This window comes from Musca autumnalis, unplaced genomic scaffold (assembly GCF_047663935.1).
Source record: "Musca autumnalis isolate F117 unplaced genomic scaffold, ASM4766393v1 scaffold_1, whole genome shotgun sequence".
Lineage (NCBI taxonomy): Eukaryota > Metazoa > Arthropoda > Insecta > Diptera > Muscidae > Musca > Musca autumnalis.
This window is the reverse complement of record NW_027411644.1, coordinates 1,508,552-1,529,884: the sequence shown is the minus strand read 5'-3', so window position 1 is coordinate 1,529,884 and position 21,333 is coordinate 1,508,552. Positions and strand designations below refer to the sequence as shown.

The following is a 21,333-nucleotide window of genomic DNA, read 5'->3' as shown; positions in this document are numbered from 1 at the left end:
ATAACAGCATCCAGACATTTTGAGGAATAAAATGAAACCTAAGTTGTGAAGGTTGGAGCTATAGTATTCATATTATTTGCAAAAATACGAAGAAAATATTACGAAAAAATTAAAATCATACTATTCTAATTTAATTTTTTTATGGTTTTATAGGAAAAGTTGGAGAAAAAATGTTTGAGTTCTTCGGCATTTACGTCAAAATTTCACGCAATAATGATGATAAATTTTTTGCTTATAGTTTTCCTATTGGATAATATTATTAGAACCTTATATCAAATCACAAGGAATTCCAATTGTGGCATAACGTTAAAATAATGTTATATTAAATATTACAACATTTGAGATGCACATAAACCGCGTAATTATGAAAATGACACGATGCGCATCCGATTTTCCAACACAGCGAATCAATCCCTTTTATTTGATGTACAGTTTGTCAAATTCTATTTGGCGGCCACGATGCAGCATCTGCTGCATATTAGGGTGCAAAATACAGTAAAATGGTCATAATTTCCGCGAAGTTCATTTACATTTTATGCGCATCCGATTTCAATAATCACCATTAAAAAATACATCATTCTATGCCGTTTCAATGCGATCCATCAAGAACCGTGGATGTAGCATCGCACTCAATTTTTAGAAAAAATCTATTATATCTATGGATTTACGAGAGTTTTTAAATATCTGTTTTCGCGCAGTTTAAACACGCGTATCGATCTATTTATTTAAGTAGAACTGACACATCCAAAACGCGATTTAATATGCGATATTTTCAAAATAATTTTTTGCAAATTTTCGAAATTTGAGGGGTATCATATCCGCCGATCTAGTGGGTGGATTTTTACGCGTCGTGGCTTGTTAGATTCAGAACGTAAAAAAACTAAATTTACGCGGGTTTCCACGGAAATCGAATGACGTTTGTAAATTTTAAACCAAAAAAATAGGTTTTTGAGAAAAATTTACGCACAAAAATTTCGTGTTTGGGCGCAGATTACTGTGATCCTGTGAGGGCTACACCCTCATGTTATACATTAAAAAATGTGAAATCGCGAGTACTACAATCAATCAATAAGCTTTTAGGGAAATCTAGCTGCGCGTCCCGATTAGAGCAAAAATTCAAAAAACACCATTTTTCAGGTTTCAAAATGTCAGCATCCGTTTGAGGTAGATACAGTGGATATATTAAAAAATCATGCATAAGACACTTCAACTCTGAAGTGTACTCTTTAACTTCTCCTTTGAGCATTAAGCTCTACATTGTGCTGTAAAACCACTAATTGGAAAATATCATAACGAAACTCGTTTGCTTTAACGTTTTTTTTCCGATTTTTTTACATTAGTACGACCACAGCTTCCGCTCAAATTATTATTTTAAGAAACCCCTCGGTGAATCGGGCTAAAACAGTTTATTTTACCGAAATGCGGCCAAAAGTTATGGTATAGTAAAACTGATCGCGAGTTACAATACCCCATACCTCAGTTTCAACATAAGTTAATTTTCTACAAAAAGCTTGATATATGTCCTCAAGGAATTAAAATATCGACCAAAAATAAAATTTTTATATTTTTCATACAAAAGTAATGGTCCATTTCACCCGCTAAAGAATATCAGATCATCATTCAAAATTGTAGGCATCTTTTTCGACCTATACTCTTACCCGGTGCAAAATTTCATGACTATTGATGTATAATTGCGACTTCTAGCGAGTTTGTTATTACACTACAAACAAATAACGGAATATATTGGACTGTAACTCTGTTATCTGATCATGCACACCAAAATAATTGGCATCAATTGAAAGGTCAAGCGTTCCACTTTCAAGTATATCGCACTTGTCCGGAATGTCACTTCCAGGAATTAAGATATAAGCTGTATATTAAAAATGTTCACAATTTTCACACAAAAGTTTTGGTCCATTTAACCCTACAATTGTTTATCGATCGCCATCTCAAATTGCAAGCTTTTCCTTTGTGATATACTCTTACCTTATTTAAAATTACGCGTTGATCGGACTATTATTGAGACCTACAGAGCCGCTAGAAAATTGGATAAATATTATGTTTTTGGTCCATTTCACCCGCTAAATATTTCACGATCATCACCAATAAGAATAGGGATCTATTCTGGCCTGAACCCGACCTCCATACAATTTCGTGACGATCGGTCCATAATTGCGGCCTGTAGCGTGTTTACAATTTATAATAGACTGACAGACGGACGGACACACATCTCAAAATCGCTTTATCTCGTCGAAATATGAAGATTGGTATACCACATTGGGGGTCTCCGACGAATATTTCGCTGTGTTACATGAATTTTTACCAAAACAAACTTATAATACCCTTTTCCACATTGTGGTATAGGGTATAAAAAACTCTTAATCTCTATTTTGACTACAAAATGCATATCGGAAACATATTTGGGTCAATTGATTGGAATAATGTTTGCATGTTCCAAATATACTTAGGGAAGATTTTTAGAAGATTTACAGGCCATTTTATAGAAGACTCACTGATCTTCTCTTGTTGTTTTTATTAGAAGTCATTTATGTCTGCTGTGAAAGAACCTGTTGTTCTTCTATGAAAGACGTTGTAGTACTTTAAAGGAAATCATACGAAAGACCTTCTAGACTTCTTGCTGAAATTGTATGAGAAAAGTTAGAATTTTCTTAAAGACGATGTTGCTGCTATTTTTTAAACGACATATTCGGTCTTTTGAAGGACCATGCGTCTTTTATAAAGAAGTCTACTTCTTTATAATAGAAAAGTGTCTATTTAAGGGGATATTTCTATGCTATCCTGTTGTTCTTCGATGAGAAGAGATCAAATGATTTTTCGATCAAGTCATGCATTTGGGATAAATTTGTCAATATATTTATGCTGAGGAATGAAAAATATTTAACAAATTGACGTTAAATTATGAGCATTACCTCTATAGGATGGTGGATATATAAATATCTAGAACTATTTAATCATTTCCGATTGTCAGTTCGGCTTAGCCGTACTAAACGTTGGTTTTACTTGTATTCTTTTTGAGGTGGTAGACAAAAGACACTTTCCACTAACTTGTCATTCGGTTTGAAACACATCGAAATATTCGTCGGGAACTTTTTACAGTATAAAGATGTAAAATTTCCGGTATAGGTTTACGATTTAGTATAACGGCACGGCCCGATTTTATGCATTTCGAAGGTTTTCTTTTGTCACATTACGTGGTGCAATACGTAAAAAATAACTATGGACGGACAAGAATTCAAGATATTGTCCTTGAAGATGAAGAGTTATGTAGGCAAAGGCCTACAAGTGTAAATCAAAATTCTTAACGGTTCGAAGAAAATGATCCCTTTTGACATAAAGGTTTCAAGTAACCTTAACCACGAAAGTGTATGTTAAGGGACAATACGCTATTTTGGTCTTCTATCACGTTGCGGTGTTAAAATATCGTTAATTTTACATAACTCAAAAAATTACAAAGGGTGTTACCGGTTAGTAATTATGGTAATTTGGTATTTCGAGTCTCATTCGGCACATAAGTCAAATTGAAAATTGTAAATATACTCATATGTCGGTATTTAGGTAGAGAAACCTCGTAACGATACCGTCCGATTGCAGTTGCTTTGAAGGGTTTTGCTACATGTTCTAAAGTGTGAAGTATGCTGAAGTGCTTATAACTTTGTAGTCCGTATTGTCAACGAGAAAAAAACGAACAATATAGGTCTATGTTTTGGTATCCTCCCAATGTAATGTATCTTGAAAGTTCAAACTGAGATGACTGTAATTTAATTTTTTATCTATTTTCGGAGTCGACTCCGGAGTTGGAGTCGGAGTCGGGAAAAAAATTGGACTGGAGTCGGAGTCGGAGTCTGCACAAAAATGGCTCGACTCCGAAGCCCTAAAATAAACATTAAATCGAACGAAAAGAATATAAGGGAACTATATCCAAATCTGAAACGATTTCAATAACATTTTGCAATCTTATTTCTAGTCCGAATGCGGTGATACTTTCCAAATTTCATAAAAATCAACAAAAGGAACTATGGGTATATTTCGTTTCCTTTTGCATTTTACAAATGTATTGCACAAAGACATAATACACCCATAATCCCGAAACGCGAGTTTTTCCCGGGATTTTTCAAGTTAATTTTAATGGTTTTTATTTATATATGGAATTATAAACCTCACCAAGACGGATTGGAAGAAATATAGTTTAATAATTCCGCCATGAACATTTTTTTAAATAAAATTTAATGAACTATTTCTGAGAATTCGTAATGTTGTCTACAAAATTTGTTTGAGGAAAACTTTTTAGAGGAAGCATTTGAAGAGTACTATGAAGTATTGTTTTCCAGAGTATATTAGAGGCTCTCAGCGCCAAAACGGCCTAACCCACATGCCCAAAAAATCGAACAGACTATGAAGATCTAACCAGAATCTTTTGAAATAACTACTAAAAAATCCACATTGCATTGAATAACACTAGGTAATAATACCTTCTAAAAAAATGCAATATGGAGTTTTTTTAGAATACATTTCAAAAGGTTTCAGTTAAATCTGATTTTTTGGGCATGTATTAAGATCAATATAAAAGCCCACAACTGTGATCTGTTCTTTAAGCGTTAAATAGAAGTGATCCGATACATACACTAATTCTGGATATTGAAGCGGAAACCTTTGTGGTTTTATTATAAACATAACATGAAGTAAACTATTTGTAGACAAGTCGTATCTTCTACGTCGTATCTCTACGTGTTTTTTTAAATCTCCATATAATTATTTTTGTGATAATTGTCTGTTTGATTTTATCGACCTTTCGATTTGTTATTAAATGAAAATTCTTGTTTCGAGCTTGAGCAAGACCTCAAGCTCGAAACAAGAATTTTCATTTAATATTTTTGTGATATTTTTACTTTCAACGCTTTTGTTTTAAATTACTTGTTTTATTTATATAGATTTTCCATAAAAATTTTAATTTTTTTTTACTTTAAAATACTCTTGTTAAGACAAGTCCCTACATATACCACAGTCCCGAAAAAAGTTTGAGTAAAAGTTTGATATATATGGGAGCAATATCCTTATGTTAATCCATAATGAATATTTTTTGAAAGGACGTCAACAACCCAATCTGAATTCATAATGGTAATTAATGGTAAGAGTGTTGGTGTCTGACTACAACAGTGGTATGGTCTGCATTGTGTTTAACTGCAAATCCGAACAATGTAATGTCTTATGTTTATCCCATTAAGTTTGCTCTATATCTAAATGTATGCAAATAACACTATGCAACACTGAAAATGCAAACAACTTTTAGTTTGCATTTTTTGAAAGTACATATTTAGACTACAAAAACCCTAGTAGGGTTTTGTCCTGTCAGATCCAGTTCGGATTTTATGGCCTCATCTAAACCGGGCTAAATCTACACTTTTTTGCATTTATCAGGCCTTTATCTCGGAAACGATTAGGATTTTGGCTTTGCTGTTTTTGCAATATTGCAGGCCTTATCTAGTGGAACTTATCTTCTGGACAGACTACCTAAGAAAATGTCCATCTAGGGCATCAAAATCTATAAAATATAGAAAATTTTACATAATTGCTGAAATTCTGGTCAGTATCGGCTAAACTATTGGGAGTTGAACCAAGTAACCCTTTGCAAAAATCTTCCAAATAAAGTTCTCAACAATTCTTTAGAACATTCTGAAACTCTAAAATGCTTACTTCATGCTGTTTCAGCGGTATTTTGCATCATATCTTTTACGACACGCATTTCAAACACAGTTCACACCAACAGTTTATTCTGGCATTTCGTATTTCACTACATTACTGACATTTTTATTAAATCGTCCTTGAAAATGTACTGAAAACAACGGCATAGAGGCATTTTACAACAATGACATGTTCTGAAGAGTTGCGTATTACATTCCAGGGAATATTTTTCTAAAAGAAAATATTCAGAAAAAATTAACGGTTTTGGAGATACGGTGCGAAATGTATAAAAATTGTGGAATTTTTGCATATATTTTGAAATTTGAGACAATAAATGTAGTTTTTCGAGTTTATTATTTCTCCAAATATTTTATTCTTGTCCTTATCTACAAATTTGCTTCAGAGGTCAGAAGAAGATTCGCATTGGTTTCAGAGATATAGCCCCGAATTTCTTTAAAAACTCAATATTTAACCATGTTTAGATGGGGTCATAAAATCCGAGCTGGATCTGACACAACAAAACCCAACTGGGGTTTCTTATCGTTTAGGTCTGTACTTTCAAAAAATCTTCAGTTCGAATTGTTTGCACAATATCACCTTAAAAATGTTGCACAGTGTAATCCAACTTCATACATTACACTGTCCGACAGCCAAAATTACACTTGAACCGGACTATATACGTTTGAAAATATGAGCAAAATGGAGTAAAATGGCATTTTTAATTTTTCGTTTTCTCATCGTTTTGACCTTTTAGAGGTCAAACAAATTTCAATGGTCAACATTTTTCAAAAAATATTTTAAATACTTGTACTCGTCGTACGATGCTGGTATTTGTGTCATATTAAAGAGGAGAGTATAGGCTTTATATAATAATTATAAATTATTGCATTCCAGGATAAAAAGGACATCAAAAATATCCTTGAAAAATCCTTGAAAATCAAAAGTGAGCATTTGCTCAAAAGTGAGCAATACCGTAATCGTACAACGATTACAAGTATTTAAACAAATTTTTTGAAAAATGTTGACCTTTGAAATTTGTTTGACCTCTTAAAGGCCAAAACAATGAGAAAACGAAAAATTAAAAATACCATTATACTCCATTTTGCCTATACTTTCAAACGTATCTAGTCCGGTTCAAGTGTAACAAAATTTTTTGAAAATTGTCGGACGGTGTTACTTTTGGTAACTGGCGACAATTTGTTCTGCATCTATTCCTTCAACCTGCAGTATTTAATTAATTTCAACCTCCAATTATTCTACTTTAGTTTGCTATTTTAAGTGTTAAATTAACATAACATAACACAAATTAACATAATGTTATGTAACAATAATAGACTAGTTAGTGTTATACATTTTTTCCATAAAACCAACAGTACACTATTCAAAACAATTTTTAAAATCCAGGATTTTAACTCAAAATTTACAGTTTTAGCTCCAATGCTAATGGTATTACATGTAGAAGCAGTTCATTCATTTGAAGCATAGACTAATGAATCGTATAGACAGAGAAAATTGTAGTGTGCTTGTTTGTTGTAGGTGTCGCTCTTACAACCAATATGCTGTGTGTTCACTCAATTGCATTTTGTTTTTGGGTAAATTGCAAGATTTTGTTGATTTTTTTTATTTGAGGATGTAAATCCGACCAAATACTACCCACATATTGTCTTTTACCATCATAAATAGTTTAAAAATGCATAGTTATTGCCATTTTAAAAATTGAGTATCCTGTAATCTGACTCAATTCTCATTGAGTGAGAGAATTTAGGTGAGAGGATTTCTCAGTCTATTCTTTCATTAGTCTATGTTTGAAGGCGGATTTTAATAAACATTATGATCCAATGTCAACAGTGATCCTCATAACAAATTTCATTTATCGGTTCACTTAATACCAGTGCTTCAGTATTTAGTATTATTTAATACTTCTAGTATATTTCTTGTACGACCACCTCTAACAGTGAACCTGACAAAGAAATAATAAATCTGAATTCCACTTCTACTCCTTACCCCAATACCAAATTTATTGCACTTTAGTACGTTTCGCACACTAATTATATAATTCCAGCTTCATTGCTACACCCAACGCCAAATTTAATACAAATTTGTACTTTTCGTATTTCCAACACCAGCTCAATCAGCCCTCAGCGACCTTAATACGTATTTTCAGAACTTGTATGTATTTCAAAAAATCCTTATCTAAACCCCAACACAAACCCTAATACAAAAATTCGAAATTCCAGCTATATCCTTTTATGCAACACCAAAACGGTATCAAATTTGGTGCCCGGACATAACTCCCAAAATGATTTTGGGCGTTATGTCCGCTGCACTTTGCGGACATAACTCCCAAAATTCGTTGGGAGTTATGTCCGTGAAGCAAAGCGGACATAACACCCAAAAAAATCGCGGACATAACTCCCAACGATTGTTTTCTTAATTTATAAATTATTTCTTTGCTTAATTTTGAAATTTATAGTTATACATTTTTTTTTAAATTTTAGAGTAGAAGTTAGAATATACGCGGAATAATACATTTGAGAAGGCCTAAGTACCAACCAAAATTTATTTAAAAACGAAATTATGCCCGAAATTATGTAAGTAGCAGTTAGGAGACGTTTTAAATTGTAAAAATACTTGTTATTTTTTCAAAAATATTTTCGTTTTTCAGAAAGTATTTGAATATACATATGTACAAACACTTTTTATCTTCTTAAATTATGAACATATTTTTGTAAAAATCGTTCGATTTTTTTTCGAAAATATTTTTAAAAAAAGTCGCACGATTTTTTTTAAAAATATTTTCGACTGCGGCGCTTTTAGTTTTTCAGAATGTATTTGCATATTTTTATAAAAACTTTTTATCTTCTAAAATTGAGAATGGGACATGTGACGACATGTCACCCCTTTGTCTACAATTATGGTGACAAAGTCAACACTTTGTCAACAATTGATACTTTTACCTTAATAACCCAGCAAAATGTTCGATGCCAAAGATGACATTCAATCATGGGTGCAAGTGATCTAGCATGTCATCTTTTTAGCATCTTCATCGATGAATTTTATATGAGCGTGGACCCCAAAAGATGACGTTCTTTTCTGGATCCTAAGCATGTCATTTTAACCAATGCGTTGACATGTCATTTCCACCAATGCTTTGTCATTTCCACCAATGATTTGACATGTCATTTTCACCAATACTTTGACACGTCATTTTCACCCATGCTTTGACATGTCATTTTAACCAATGCTTTGGCATGTCATTTTCACCAACCCCTTGGCATGATATTTTCATGTATTGTTTGGAAAATGGAAATGCTGTATTGAAATATGGTTTTCATGAAAAACAAAAGTCTTTATTAATTCAAACGAATTCATGAAATAACTACAATTAATTTATCAGTTTAGTTTTTCAAAAGTTTACATCCAAAATTGCAATGTAATCACCACCGCTGCAACGCAAAAGATTACTTCCTCCGTTCTCCGCAACTGATATTCTTTCATCTTACAAAAGGTTTTTTCAATTATCTTCCCATCACCAGTTCAGATTTCGACATGGACTCCAAATGCACTCCTTTAAGTATTTTTATTTCGTAAATCACTTTTATTTTATAATTTTGTTATTTTATAACAACATTTTGGTTGTCTGGTTACTTTCCCAGCAAGAATTGTCCAGCAAGAACTTTCTCAGAGAGTAAGGGGTTTTTATTCTCTTTTGCTAGAAAATTGTAAAAAGGAAACAGACACCTTCCCAGCAAAAACCAGCAAGCAATCAGCTGACTTGTCAAAACAGAACAATTTGTCCGCCAACAAAGGAAACAAACACGTTGTATTTTATAAAAAATAAAAAAGAAAATGAAACAAAAAAGTATTTTTCCACTTTACAAATTTGTTCTCCATAAAACAATACAATTAGACTATGTTATTTCCACAATAAAATTGTTTTTAATGTTCACAAACATAAATCAACAAAAAACTAAAAACGGCTGATTGATTGTTTTCAGGAAGAAGAAGAGCTTGCAAGTGCTTGCTAGAAGAAATTTGTCCAGCAAGAATTTGCAAGCTCTCAGTGAAAGAACTGTCAAAATGTCTCTCTCGAATCGCTCTCTTTTGCTGGTTTTTTGTGTTAACAGACGACTTCCAGCAATAATTGGTACAAATTTTAGGGTAACCAGACACAGCTACTTTTTGTTTAGTGACGGAAATATGTAGGGATCTACAACCCGGCTTGCTTTAGGGATCTCTAAGAACAAAATGTAACGAACGGGGAGGAGAGACTTTTTATGGAAAATACCATTTATGCTTAATTAATTTATTTTTAACTAGCAGATCCCGGTCCGCGTTGCTGGCCCGTCGTAATGAGTTTTAATGACAACTTTTTATCGACTTTATGCTTGAAAATTAAAAAATAGGTATTTTCTACCTCACTTCTTCGGTCTATTGTCAAACCTAGAAGGATTTTTTGTCTGTAACCTTTCTTTTCTTTTACGGACTTTGTCGGTTTTTTTCGCCAATTTATGTTTTTTAGGATTTGTTATCGTCCATGTCCCTGTCTTTATCCTAAAGCGATCTAATTTTAAAGGTTAAGAAGTGGTTAAATCGAATTCTCACGCTTATTGAGACTTATATGTTTTAGCTTTTCATGGCTGATGGACCGTTGAACCTCACCATAATTTGTAAATATATTGTTTTTCTTGATCGGGGGCGCAACCACCGTTGTCTCGAAAACTAATTTGCAACCCGATGCACTCATAAGTTTAGCAAATATAGCGATTATAAAATAATAGGCCCCGAAATTCGTCTACAAATATATAGCATTTTGGACCACGGGACATTCCTGAACATTTTCTGAATATTAGGTTCAGTAGTTTTGGAAAAATAATGTTATAGGCCCTAAAGAAGTACCTAGATTGTAGATTAATCCGTAAATTTTTAATCCGATACATGCATAATTTTTGCAAATATAACGTTTTTTAAAAATATCACATAGGGGAGGTACACCGCTCCCTCTGGAATTCAATAAAATATGTAACCTGTTTTCGGGGGGCGTGGTAAACTTTTCTTTCCAAAAAACCTAAGTTGGGTTATGACAGCATTTGATTTTTATTCATAAAGGTAAGGTGTTTTATTTTTCAAATATGCCCCCTTCAAAATTCAAGAAAATATGCCCGTACATTCCCTGACATTTTGAGGAAAATCGGTTCAGTAGTTTTGTAGATGTAACATATTTTAAAAAGTGGGTGTGGTCAAGTCATTGGATCCTAAAAAAGTGGGTAAGGTCTTCCGAAATAGATACATTCGTAATTATTGTAAATATAACATTTTTAAAAAAGTAGGGTATAGGGGAAGTACCCCGCCCCTTTCGAAATTCAACTGAATTTGTAGCCTAATTTAAGCGGGGGCCATCCTTGTACATTACCTGGCAATTTCAGGAAAATCGGTTCAGTAGTTTTTGTAGAAATGACAAAAATTGAAATTTGAAAAAAGTGGGCGTACATTTTCTTTGCATAAAAAAATATCGAAATCGGTCCAGCCGTTCTCAACTGATGCCATGACCAACGAACGACATTTGATTTTTATTTTTAAAGATTTAAAAGTTTAGACAAATCGCGATTTCCTTGAAAATCCCTTCAGTAGTTTTGTAGATATAACCTAATTAGAAAGTGAGCGTGGTCGGATCTTAAGTCCCAAAATAAGTACGTAAGGTTGGAGACACAATCGTCATTGACTCGTAAATAAATTCCGAAACCGATACATTCGTATTTGTTGCAAATATTGCATTTTTACAAAAATAGGGCATAGGGGAAGTACCCGCCCGATCCGAAAGTCAAAAAATATGTAGCCTATTTTTATCGGGGACCAACCCTGTACATTCGCTGAAAGTTTCAGGAAAATCGATTCAGTAGTTTCGTAGATATAACATATTTAAAAAAGTGGGCGTTGTCCAGTCTTAATGCCCCAAATAAGCACGTAAGGTCGGAGACACAATCGCCATTGACTCGGAAATGAATTTTCAAAGCGATACATTTGTAATTGTTGCAAATATTGCATTTTTACAAAAATAGGGCATAGGGGAGGTACCCCGTCCGATCCGAAATTCAACCAAATGTGTAGCCTATTTCAACAGGGGGCCATCACTCTACGTTCCCTGAAAATTTCAGGAAAATCTGTTGAGTAGTTTCGTAGATATAACATATTTATAAAAGTGGGCGGAAAAGTGGGCGTGGCCAATTTTTCTTTGCATAAAAACCTAAACTGGACTATGACTAACATTTCCACAAAAAATTATCCAAATAGCTCCAGCCGTTTTCAATTGATTCAATTACCAACAAACGACAATTGAGTTTTATATATAAAGATTGTGTCTTTCGAAAAGTAGTTTCTTCTTTATTTTCAGATTCTTGTTCCTTTTCGTTTCGGACTTTTTTTTTAAAATTCCAAGAAGCGAGATTTGATTGATTTCATTCTATGTCAGATTTAGAACAGACAAGGGAACTTTTAAAATAGCAATGTGTGCAGTCCGATTCTATTTTTAGCTCGATGGTTGGGACTTCATATAATACCAATTGTTTAGAAGTTTTAGTTGTTTGATATGCAGGAAATGTAAGACAACATCACGACGACAGTTCTAACAATTTTGGTCTGTTCCAGAAACTGCAAGAATCTATTTATTTTTACTACGGTAACAATTTTTCCTTTGTGTTATCGGAAAAAATAGTAAAAATTAGTAGATTTTTGCAGTACTGGAACATACCAAAATGAAAATAAACAGGTGTGTAAATAAAAACACAAACATCATCTCTATTGGATCGATGGAATGGGTACAAATGCTGATGAAAAGATCGGATCTTTCACGACTTCCTTTGCATTGGTTCAAATCCTAATGAAAAGATCGGATCTTCCACCACTTCCTTTGAACCAATGCAAAAGATGACATGAAATCACGTCATCGCAAAGAACCCCTTCCGTCAAATTTTGCTGGGAAGTAGAAGCATTGTTTATAGTGAAAACTGATAGCCCAACGAAGCATCTTATTTTTTCTTCATTTTCTTAATTATTTGGCATAAAATAATGTGTTTTTGTGAAAAATCAATAAAATATATAATTTTGTTGTTAGTATGAGCAAAGGAAATTAGGAAAGGAAAATAACAGACAAGTGAAAAAATAGACAATTCTATATCAAAATGCAGGTTCTGAGGCGGCTGACAACATCTGTGGTGAAACTTCGACTATTAGACATTTTATGGAATCTTTAGAGAAGATGACGAATATTGTCCCGTCTCGCTGGAAATGATGAACGCAACTTACATCTGATATTTTGACACGGCATAATAATGAGTTAGAATGTTGAAGGGTTATTTGGCAAAAATTGATTGCAAGATTTTTGCAATGTTTATACGGCTGTAATGTAAGAACATTTTGTTTATATATGCTTATTTATACATGTTTATTCTTTTCAATTCTTACATTTTATATCAATAGAATCGCCTAATAAAAAGCGTAAAAAGCGATGTGCAGCAGAAGAAGAAATATTTTAAGCAGATAAATCACACCAATTCTTATGGCCAAGAACCACCAATTCTTAGGCGATGATATTTCTGACAATGAAAACGATTTTTTTATTATTGGTTAGTCAGCCTTGAAAACATTGGCTTTATTTACTAATTTTGTGCTTATGTGGAATCTTGGGCTTAGCCCTTTATAAAGATAAAAAGACTGTAATACGCAATTTGTAATTTTTAGTATTTTCATAATTATATGTTATTCTTTAATAAAATATACTACTTAAACAAAAGTATAATTTCATCTTCTTATTAAAACACACTATATAGCCTTTTAATCTATAAAAAGTTTCAAATAGGCCAAAAAAAACTTAATAGTGAACAATTTGGTACCAATGTCTCCATATGACCCTTTATGTACTATTGACTCTCTACCTCCAATGTCTCTATTGACTCACTACTTCCAATGTCTCTACTGACTTACTACCTCCAATGTCCATACTGACTCACTACCTTCAATGTCAACACATGGTTCCTCAGGAACTACTGACTTACTATGGACATACTAGTTCCATTGTCAGTACTGACTTTCGAATGACACGTTCATACAAAATGTCTATAGGAAATTACATTAGTTGTCTACAGTTTGTCAGTAGTACTGTTGACAATGTCAGTAGTAAGTCAGTATAGATTCACTATTGACATTTCCTACAGGGATGTTTGAAGGCAAATTTTGAATATACATAATTCGATTTGAACTTAATTTTCTTAAAAATTTTAAAACTAAATGCATATGAACTTAAAGTTAATTTTTAATTTTTTTCTTATACATTTGAAATAAAAATTATAATTAAATAAAAATCACTTAAATTTTAAAAACGGACATAACTCCCATTGGGACTTATGTCCGCTAAGGGGGGTCGGACATAACTACCAAAAAATTTGGGAGTTATGTCCGCAAACCAAGGCGGACAAATCGTTTTGGGAGTTATGTCCGTTGGGAGTTATATCACGGCACCATCAAATTTAATACTTATAATAAATATAATTTTCAAAAATTACATCCCTATGTCCAAAACCATATCTCTCCTCTAAACGCCAAATGCTATAATAATACCTAAGCTCAGCTCTACCCCTTTACCCAATATCAATTTGAACCAAATTCAACACATTCATATCTGAACCCTACACAGCAACAGCAACTATATTACTAAACAGCTATCCCAAAAGTAATTCCGAATTTCAGGATTCCACAATACAATTTGGCACAAAGACAAAATACCCCTTACCACAATGTGGTGTAGGGTGTAAAAATCGTATGCCAATTAATAAAAAAAATCATACAATAGATATTCGAACCACGTTTTTGTTGCAAATGTTTTGAGCAGGGTAAAACATGTGTTCCCCCTTTGTTTCACACATTTTTAACATAAGTGTTAATTAATGATTATTCTTTTTTAAATCTTGAACATATGTTCAATATATATTTAAAATAATAATATATATTTAAATTAAAAATGTTCTTAATAAATTCATTAATATGACGAAGGCATTGCAAATGTTTTGAACAGCACTATATGTCAGACAAGAAAGCCAACATTTATGGAAATTATATGGCATGTTCCAGAATTGCAAGAATTTACTAATTTTTACTATTTTTTCGCTATCACAAAGGATCGTAGTACAATTTTGTAGACAGGACATATAGATTATTTACAACGGGGGTTTCTTATGTGATCATCTATAAATTATTTTCGTTAAAAGTTTTTGTTGTATGCTGTAAAATCAGAAATAACCAAGATGCTCCGGTAGATAAAAGCTATTCGCGTTGAATAAAATACAAAGTCCATTTTCATCCTTTTTATTTCCATTTTCACCATGTCGGCGATGTTTGTCAAACCACCTTAGTCAAACAAAGACAAACATTTAATTTCAACTTGCCGATAGCAATCGAGCCGAGGGGTGCATGGGAAATTATTTAAATAATTTAACACATTATATAATGGACTTCTCTTTCCGTTGTGGCTCCACGATGTGTTGTTGGCGACGACAATGGAAATTGAGGCATACTTAAAAAGCGAACAAAAGCGTAGATAACTCACAGTTGAATGTACTTCCTGGACGCCTAGACAAACAAAGAATTGTGCACTGCTGGGTAGTTGTTGTTGTTTGCCTTCCAAAAATTTAACTTTATAGAGGAACAATGTGCATATAGTTGTAACACTTACCGCTTTCGAGATTTTGCATCATTTGAGAAATTCATTTGTGGCAGGAATTGTTGTGTCTTTGACAGGGACAATGTGTTTGTTTTAGAATGGGCATCCAACTGCAGCTGAAGATTCGGTTGTAGAATGTAGGAATGTGTCGGATTATAGAAGGGTTTCATATGATGAAAACTAGTGTAAATTGAATTCTGATTTGAGGTAGCTGATAAAAGCACAAGCTGATGCTGAGGTTGAACATGTAGTGGGTATTGTGAGTTCTGTTGACTTCCTGAAGATTGTAACGAAGCCTGTTTCTGCAGTGGACTGTGCAAAAAAGGCAAAATGTTGCCAGAAGACAATTCCGATTTAGTTGGCGATCCTGTCGATGATGACACTACCGACTCCAATCCACGCGAAAGTTTGAGCATTTCGGCTCCAAATTGATGTAATGCCGTCATAGTGGTTGGTGTTGGTTCAGGTACACTATATCAAACGGAAGAAATAAAACGGTTAAAAATACGTACAATTTTTCACAGGAGAGGAAATTTCAGCAACCGTATACTCCTAAATTCCTAACCAAGAATTGAGGTCATTAGGAAGACGTTTTTTCAAATTTAAAACTTACCTTGATTCAGGTAGCCACAGCTCATGGTTATCCAGTGTTGACAATTCAGTATCGGTGGAATTGGCCGAGTGGGCATGTAGAGCAGCTGATGTTGCGTTGGTGTTATGGCCGGTTTTTAGCAAACGACGCCACGTGCAGCGACGTTCTGTTGAAATTAAGAAATAAAAGTAGATAAACTCTTGCGAGACGCATATATGTTATCGACATTGAGTAATAATCTACATGTTTGGGAAGAATGTTAAGAAATGTCTGCTTAAAATGAAATCGGAAAGTTCTATAGAAAAAAACAGAACACGATTGGCCTTCCCAAAAAACGTTTGTTTTTTTCGAGCGGGTTGTTTTTTATTTGGGATAACAGTTTCTACTTTTATACCCTACACCACACTGTGGCAAATGGTATTATGTCTTTGTGCATTTGAAAGTAACACGCTTTTGGTTGAAAATCGGTTTATATTTGGATATAGCTCCCATATATATTTTCGACCGCTTTGAGGTATTTGATGCACCAAACACGCGGTATCCGTCAAATTTTGATGAAAATTGGAATATCTGACGAGAAATAAATGTGCCGAATGATATTGAAATCGGTCGAGATTTTACACATTCACAGTGGTGTAAGCTACCATATAGTGTTTTTTATTCAGATTTGGAATTAAAAGTATTAGTACAGCTTTTATTTAATAATGGTTTGTTATTTCTTCAAAAGTAAAGGAATGTGTTACGATTAAAAAAATGCAGAAAAAGTGATGGGTTAATAAAATACATTATACGTATGATCGTTATAAAATAATCCGTTATAGAGATTTTTGTTTTTGAGAAGTTCAACAGCATTCCAACGTCCACTGTATATGGGGTTTTGTCGAATCTAAAACGAATATTTGGGGAACCACATCCCATTCCCTGTAATAATACATATTTACTAAATATAGTAGACATTATTAATTTACTTTTAGTGGAAATTAGCTCAAACCCAGAACGGAATTTTAAAATACCTGCGTTCCTAAAATAGAAAATTTAGAGACTTTTCTAACCTGACACGCATTCTGTTGGTGGGAAAGAGTGTTTCAAAATTCTTTAAAATATTCATTGGATGTAACGATTTGCCTTTTATTCACAGTTGAAAATCATGTTTTTAAATCTTTATGTCGGAATATACGAACATATACACACGCATGATGTACTTTTATGATTGTGTTCAGTGACCTTTAATCCATTATGTGTGTGTTCGTGTTCGATTGTGTATACATTATGCGGTAATGAGGTTAGCAGAGAGCATTGTGTTATGGTAAGGGGGAAATTCACACAAATGTTGACATTTATTCGTTGTTGTCTGTCCCCACGAATGAGGCGGCAATGAAGATGAGTTTATCCGTTTAAACTTACCTAAGGCTGGTGTTTGACCTAGCCATCCACTTGCCCAGCCGGGTGCGGGTGCTTGGTTGTGACCACCGAGATTCTGCCTTTGTTGTGCCAACAATCTCACTGTAAGGCAGTAAGTCAATAGCATGACACCAAGCGGTATGTAGAAGCAGACAATCGATCCCACCAATTTGTACACAGGATCCGGTATCTGACATGTTCCATTAACCAAAACGGAAGCGTGATTCTAGACACCAAAGAAAGAGCACAAAGATTAAACAGAGACTTACTCATACACTCGCACATACAGTAATCATTGTATATTGATATTTCCTGACCAGTGGTATCCTTTTATGTAACCCAGTTACAGTGGGTCAATAGTGCTAACGTGGCACTGTGTGAAAATGTTGGTGTTTTCAGTAAATACATACATCCTGTTTATGCATGTATGTCGATAAGAAAATGAATGCATAAGAAATAGTACCAAACTCCTGTGAGTTTTCAAAGACATAAATATATACAATAATACCACTATTTGCGTTACTGATTTCTTCCAGCGAACTTCAACGTAATACGAAAGAACGCAAATCGAAACGCATGTATCCACATGTTTGTGTGAAAATATTTTTGTTTGGTCCCGAAATTGTTTTTCAATTCTTTTTCTATTTTTTGCACTAAAAACTCAAGCAAATGTGGTTTTTAAAATTCATTGTTAAAAGTGATATTATTAAACATTACCTTATAAGAAAACAAAAAGCAGTCGATATATGAAAAACTTAACTGAAAATATTATAAATTCATTCCCATAAAATTATTTTTTTCTCAAACCATCGTTCGCATATTCATAGCATTTTATTTCTCTGAGAAAAACTGTTTCATTATTGGATTAATTAAATTTATTGTTAATAACATCGTCCATAGGCTCTTTGACATTGCCGCTTCGACTTTTATCTGGATAGTTGTCTGCAAATATATAAATTACTTCTTATATAAGCTACATAGCTTCTGATATTGGAGTGACCTGTAAACCTCTTTTTTCTGCGGTAACAGTATTAGACGCAGGTGATTCTCCCTCTAATCCATGTTCCAAGTCAATGGAAAATAAATAATTGTGGCTAATTGTTTCATTGTGTGATGTTAAGAACACACGAATGTCCCCACGAACAAAACAAGGAAATGTCTATAAATTATTGAAATTAAAAAAACTAATATTTTTCACATTTGATTGAAAATTTTGAAAAAACATGAATGAAAATTCGTCACATTTTCAATTTGAATGTTTCGGTATCATTACACTACATGCAGAAAGTAGAATTCTTGCAAAAATGTGAGGGGTCGCTAACAATTCATTGAAAAAGTAGAAGCTGTTTCAATATTTTTGTTTTGAAATAAAAAAAACACATGATTATTAGGGCTTTTTTTCCAAATTTAACAAAATACCATACACATTAACAAATGTTGCACCGCCTCTATAAGCGGTGTTATAGTGTGCGACACGTCGTTCGTACTTGGAGGAGGTTACATGTCATCGATATGAAGAAGTCTCTATGGGAAATAGCATTTTTCAGAATGATATATGTTTTCCATCAAAAATGTAAATCCCTAATATACATACATCGAATATAGAAATAAATATAGAAAATGTCGTACGGAATTTGACACTAACGTTACAGCCCAGTTCAGTGAACTGGGTATTGCTGTTACCTTATATTGTTCTCCCATGCTAAGGCAAATATGTACGTATGTTTTTTTTATTTTTTTGTCAACGCAAATCGAGACCTGACCAAAATTTTGAAAGTTCATGTTAGCGAAAATGTCTTATTTAGCAAAGATGTAAACCTTATTTCAGACTTAATCTACTGATGAAATAATTTTCATTACTATTTTTTAATTCAAATAGCGTAAGACTTCTTGGCCATTTTTAACTTGTTTTTAGAACTTTTTTGACAATATGTCACAGTTAATATATAGTCAAAACAATGAATTTATTAATAATCCCATAAATTTTTGGGCGTATCACATCTACAGTGAATGTTATGAAATTCAGTGATATCACTTCGGTAAGACCAAAAGTAATCGAATACAATGGAAAACCTTAGAAATATCATAACATTTAATTTTCAAATATCTTAACATTATAATTTTTAAAAATAAGCAAAAATCCGATGTCTACTTATCACAAAGAATTTCTGAAGGCCGAGAACTAATGCTGAGCAATAGTTAGGCTATCCATCAAGAAATTCTAGCACCTAATCGCGGTTATGTAAATGACAAATTCTGTCGCCAAATCGTGCATCTGTCAATAGGAACAAGGGAAACTCTGGAATACAGTCTTAACTTCTTTTAAAATGAAATTATGTCGCCCAATCCAAGGTCTATACATTCTTTTAGCAAAAATCCATAGACATAATTTTACCCAATCTTCATTTTTTATACTCTGTGTGTTTGGAAGAAATCTGTTTCAGAAAACTTGGAGTCGACTTAGCTATATCCGTTCGTCTGGGTAGCCGCCTGAAGAGCACGATAATTCTCCAACAGATCAACCGATTCGGTCCAACATTTGGCCTTAGTGATATTTTGATGAACTTCGAAGATCGATCTACTCATTCGGCAAACTTGCAGTTTAAGAACTCTCTGGATTAGCTGTGTAAGCTTAAGACCTCAATGGTCATGGCTTCACTTCCTTTATGCTAATAATTTAGTTATAAGTAAAAATATGAAATAAATAAAGATGAAATAAATAAATAGAGTCAAGTCTATACTTCCAGAGAAAATGGCCTGAAAGCTGTAAAGAACCCCAAAGGCAATCATGTAGTGGCTAGTGCGCACGACAACTTTCGAACTGGATACTGCGTTGGTCCAAACTTCGTTTATCGCAATATTTCAGCGAGCCTTATATATACAAAATTTTCAAGAATTTTAGCTAAAGTGGTATGCGCGAGTTTTCTTGAACGCAGCAACAGATTTGGTCCAAACTTTGGATTTAGTAATATTTTTTCCAAACTTAGTTTTTGCTCGAAAATGGGCCATACTGTAGTGTTGGGCAATCTCGTTCATTGAGCGGATCGATCTTTTTCATTCCGTTCACCAAAAAGATCCGGGTCGTTTACTTCGTTCGTTGGCTCTTTTTCGTTCAACAATACATTTGACTGTATTATTTTCTTTTGAAGTCGTTCGTTCTATGCTGCATATGACTCCGTCGTTCTTTTCACCGAATCGTTCTTTTGAAAAAGTTCGTTCATGAATGACACACAATGTGTGTTTTGTTTCTGAACGTAGTGGTGGTGGTTTTGATATGAAAGAACCAGATGAACGAATGATGCAAAAGAAAGATATGACCGAGATGTGCTACTGAATGAGGTGAGTTACTGAGCGAGAGTTGCTCTCTGAATCATTGTTTGTTTTGTGTGGAAATTTGTGCTGCTTGCGCTAACGCAGCGTTTGTTTAGAGTTTGACTGCAAAACCAATGCTGCTAATTTTGTAAGCAGCAATGACTCGGACATCGGGGATCTAAATGAACGATATAAAAGAATGAGCTAGATACGGATCCGTTCGTTCTTTTCACGGAATCGTTCCTTTGAGCCGGTTCGTTCATGAACGACGCAACTCTACCATACTGGGGTACTTCCCTCAGAAATCTTCGAAATAGTTGTTTAAGTGCAGTATAAGGTATATTCGAGGATCTTTAATTTTTTTACTGAAGGTATTCCTTGTGTTTAGAGCGGTATTATGTTTTTCGTGGGCAAGTCCATATTTCCTGACATAAGAGTCAAAAGGTGAAAATTATACTGTGGCGAACTGAAAAGACTGGTGGGCGCAATATCTTTTGAAAGGAATGACTCCCAAAATAAGATCTACGCCCAAAATGAACTATGTCGGTCCGGTCCATTTCTCCATACCTCCTCTGCAACACTTGTGATCAATGATACAAATTCATATTTTGTTTGC

The 21,333-nt window shown here is 33.6% G+C and overlaps 1 protein-coding gene across 2 annotated transcripts in view; it reads right to left on the bottom strand.

The window, feature by feature from the left end:
* 5-HT2B (5-hydroxytryptamine receptor 2B) overlaps window positions 1–21,333 on the bottom strand; it is a 166,511-nt gene that overhangs the window by 17,971 nt on the left and 127,207 nt on the right. For both annotated transcript variants that reach the window (XM_073984450.1, XM_073984359.1), the window contains exons 4-6: window positions 17,409–17,631; window positions 16,026–16,170; window positions 15,425–15,883 (exon numbers count right to left, since the gene is read on the bottom strand). In XM_073984450.1, coding sequence (XP_073840551.1) covers window positions 15,425–15,883; window positions 16,026–16,170; window positions 17,409–17,631 — 827 coding nt within the window. The remainder of the gene's footprint in view (window positions 1–15,424; window positions 15,884–16,025; window positions 16,171–17,408; window positions 17,632–21,333) is intronic.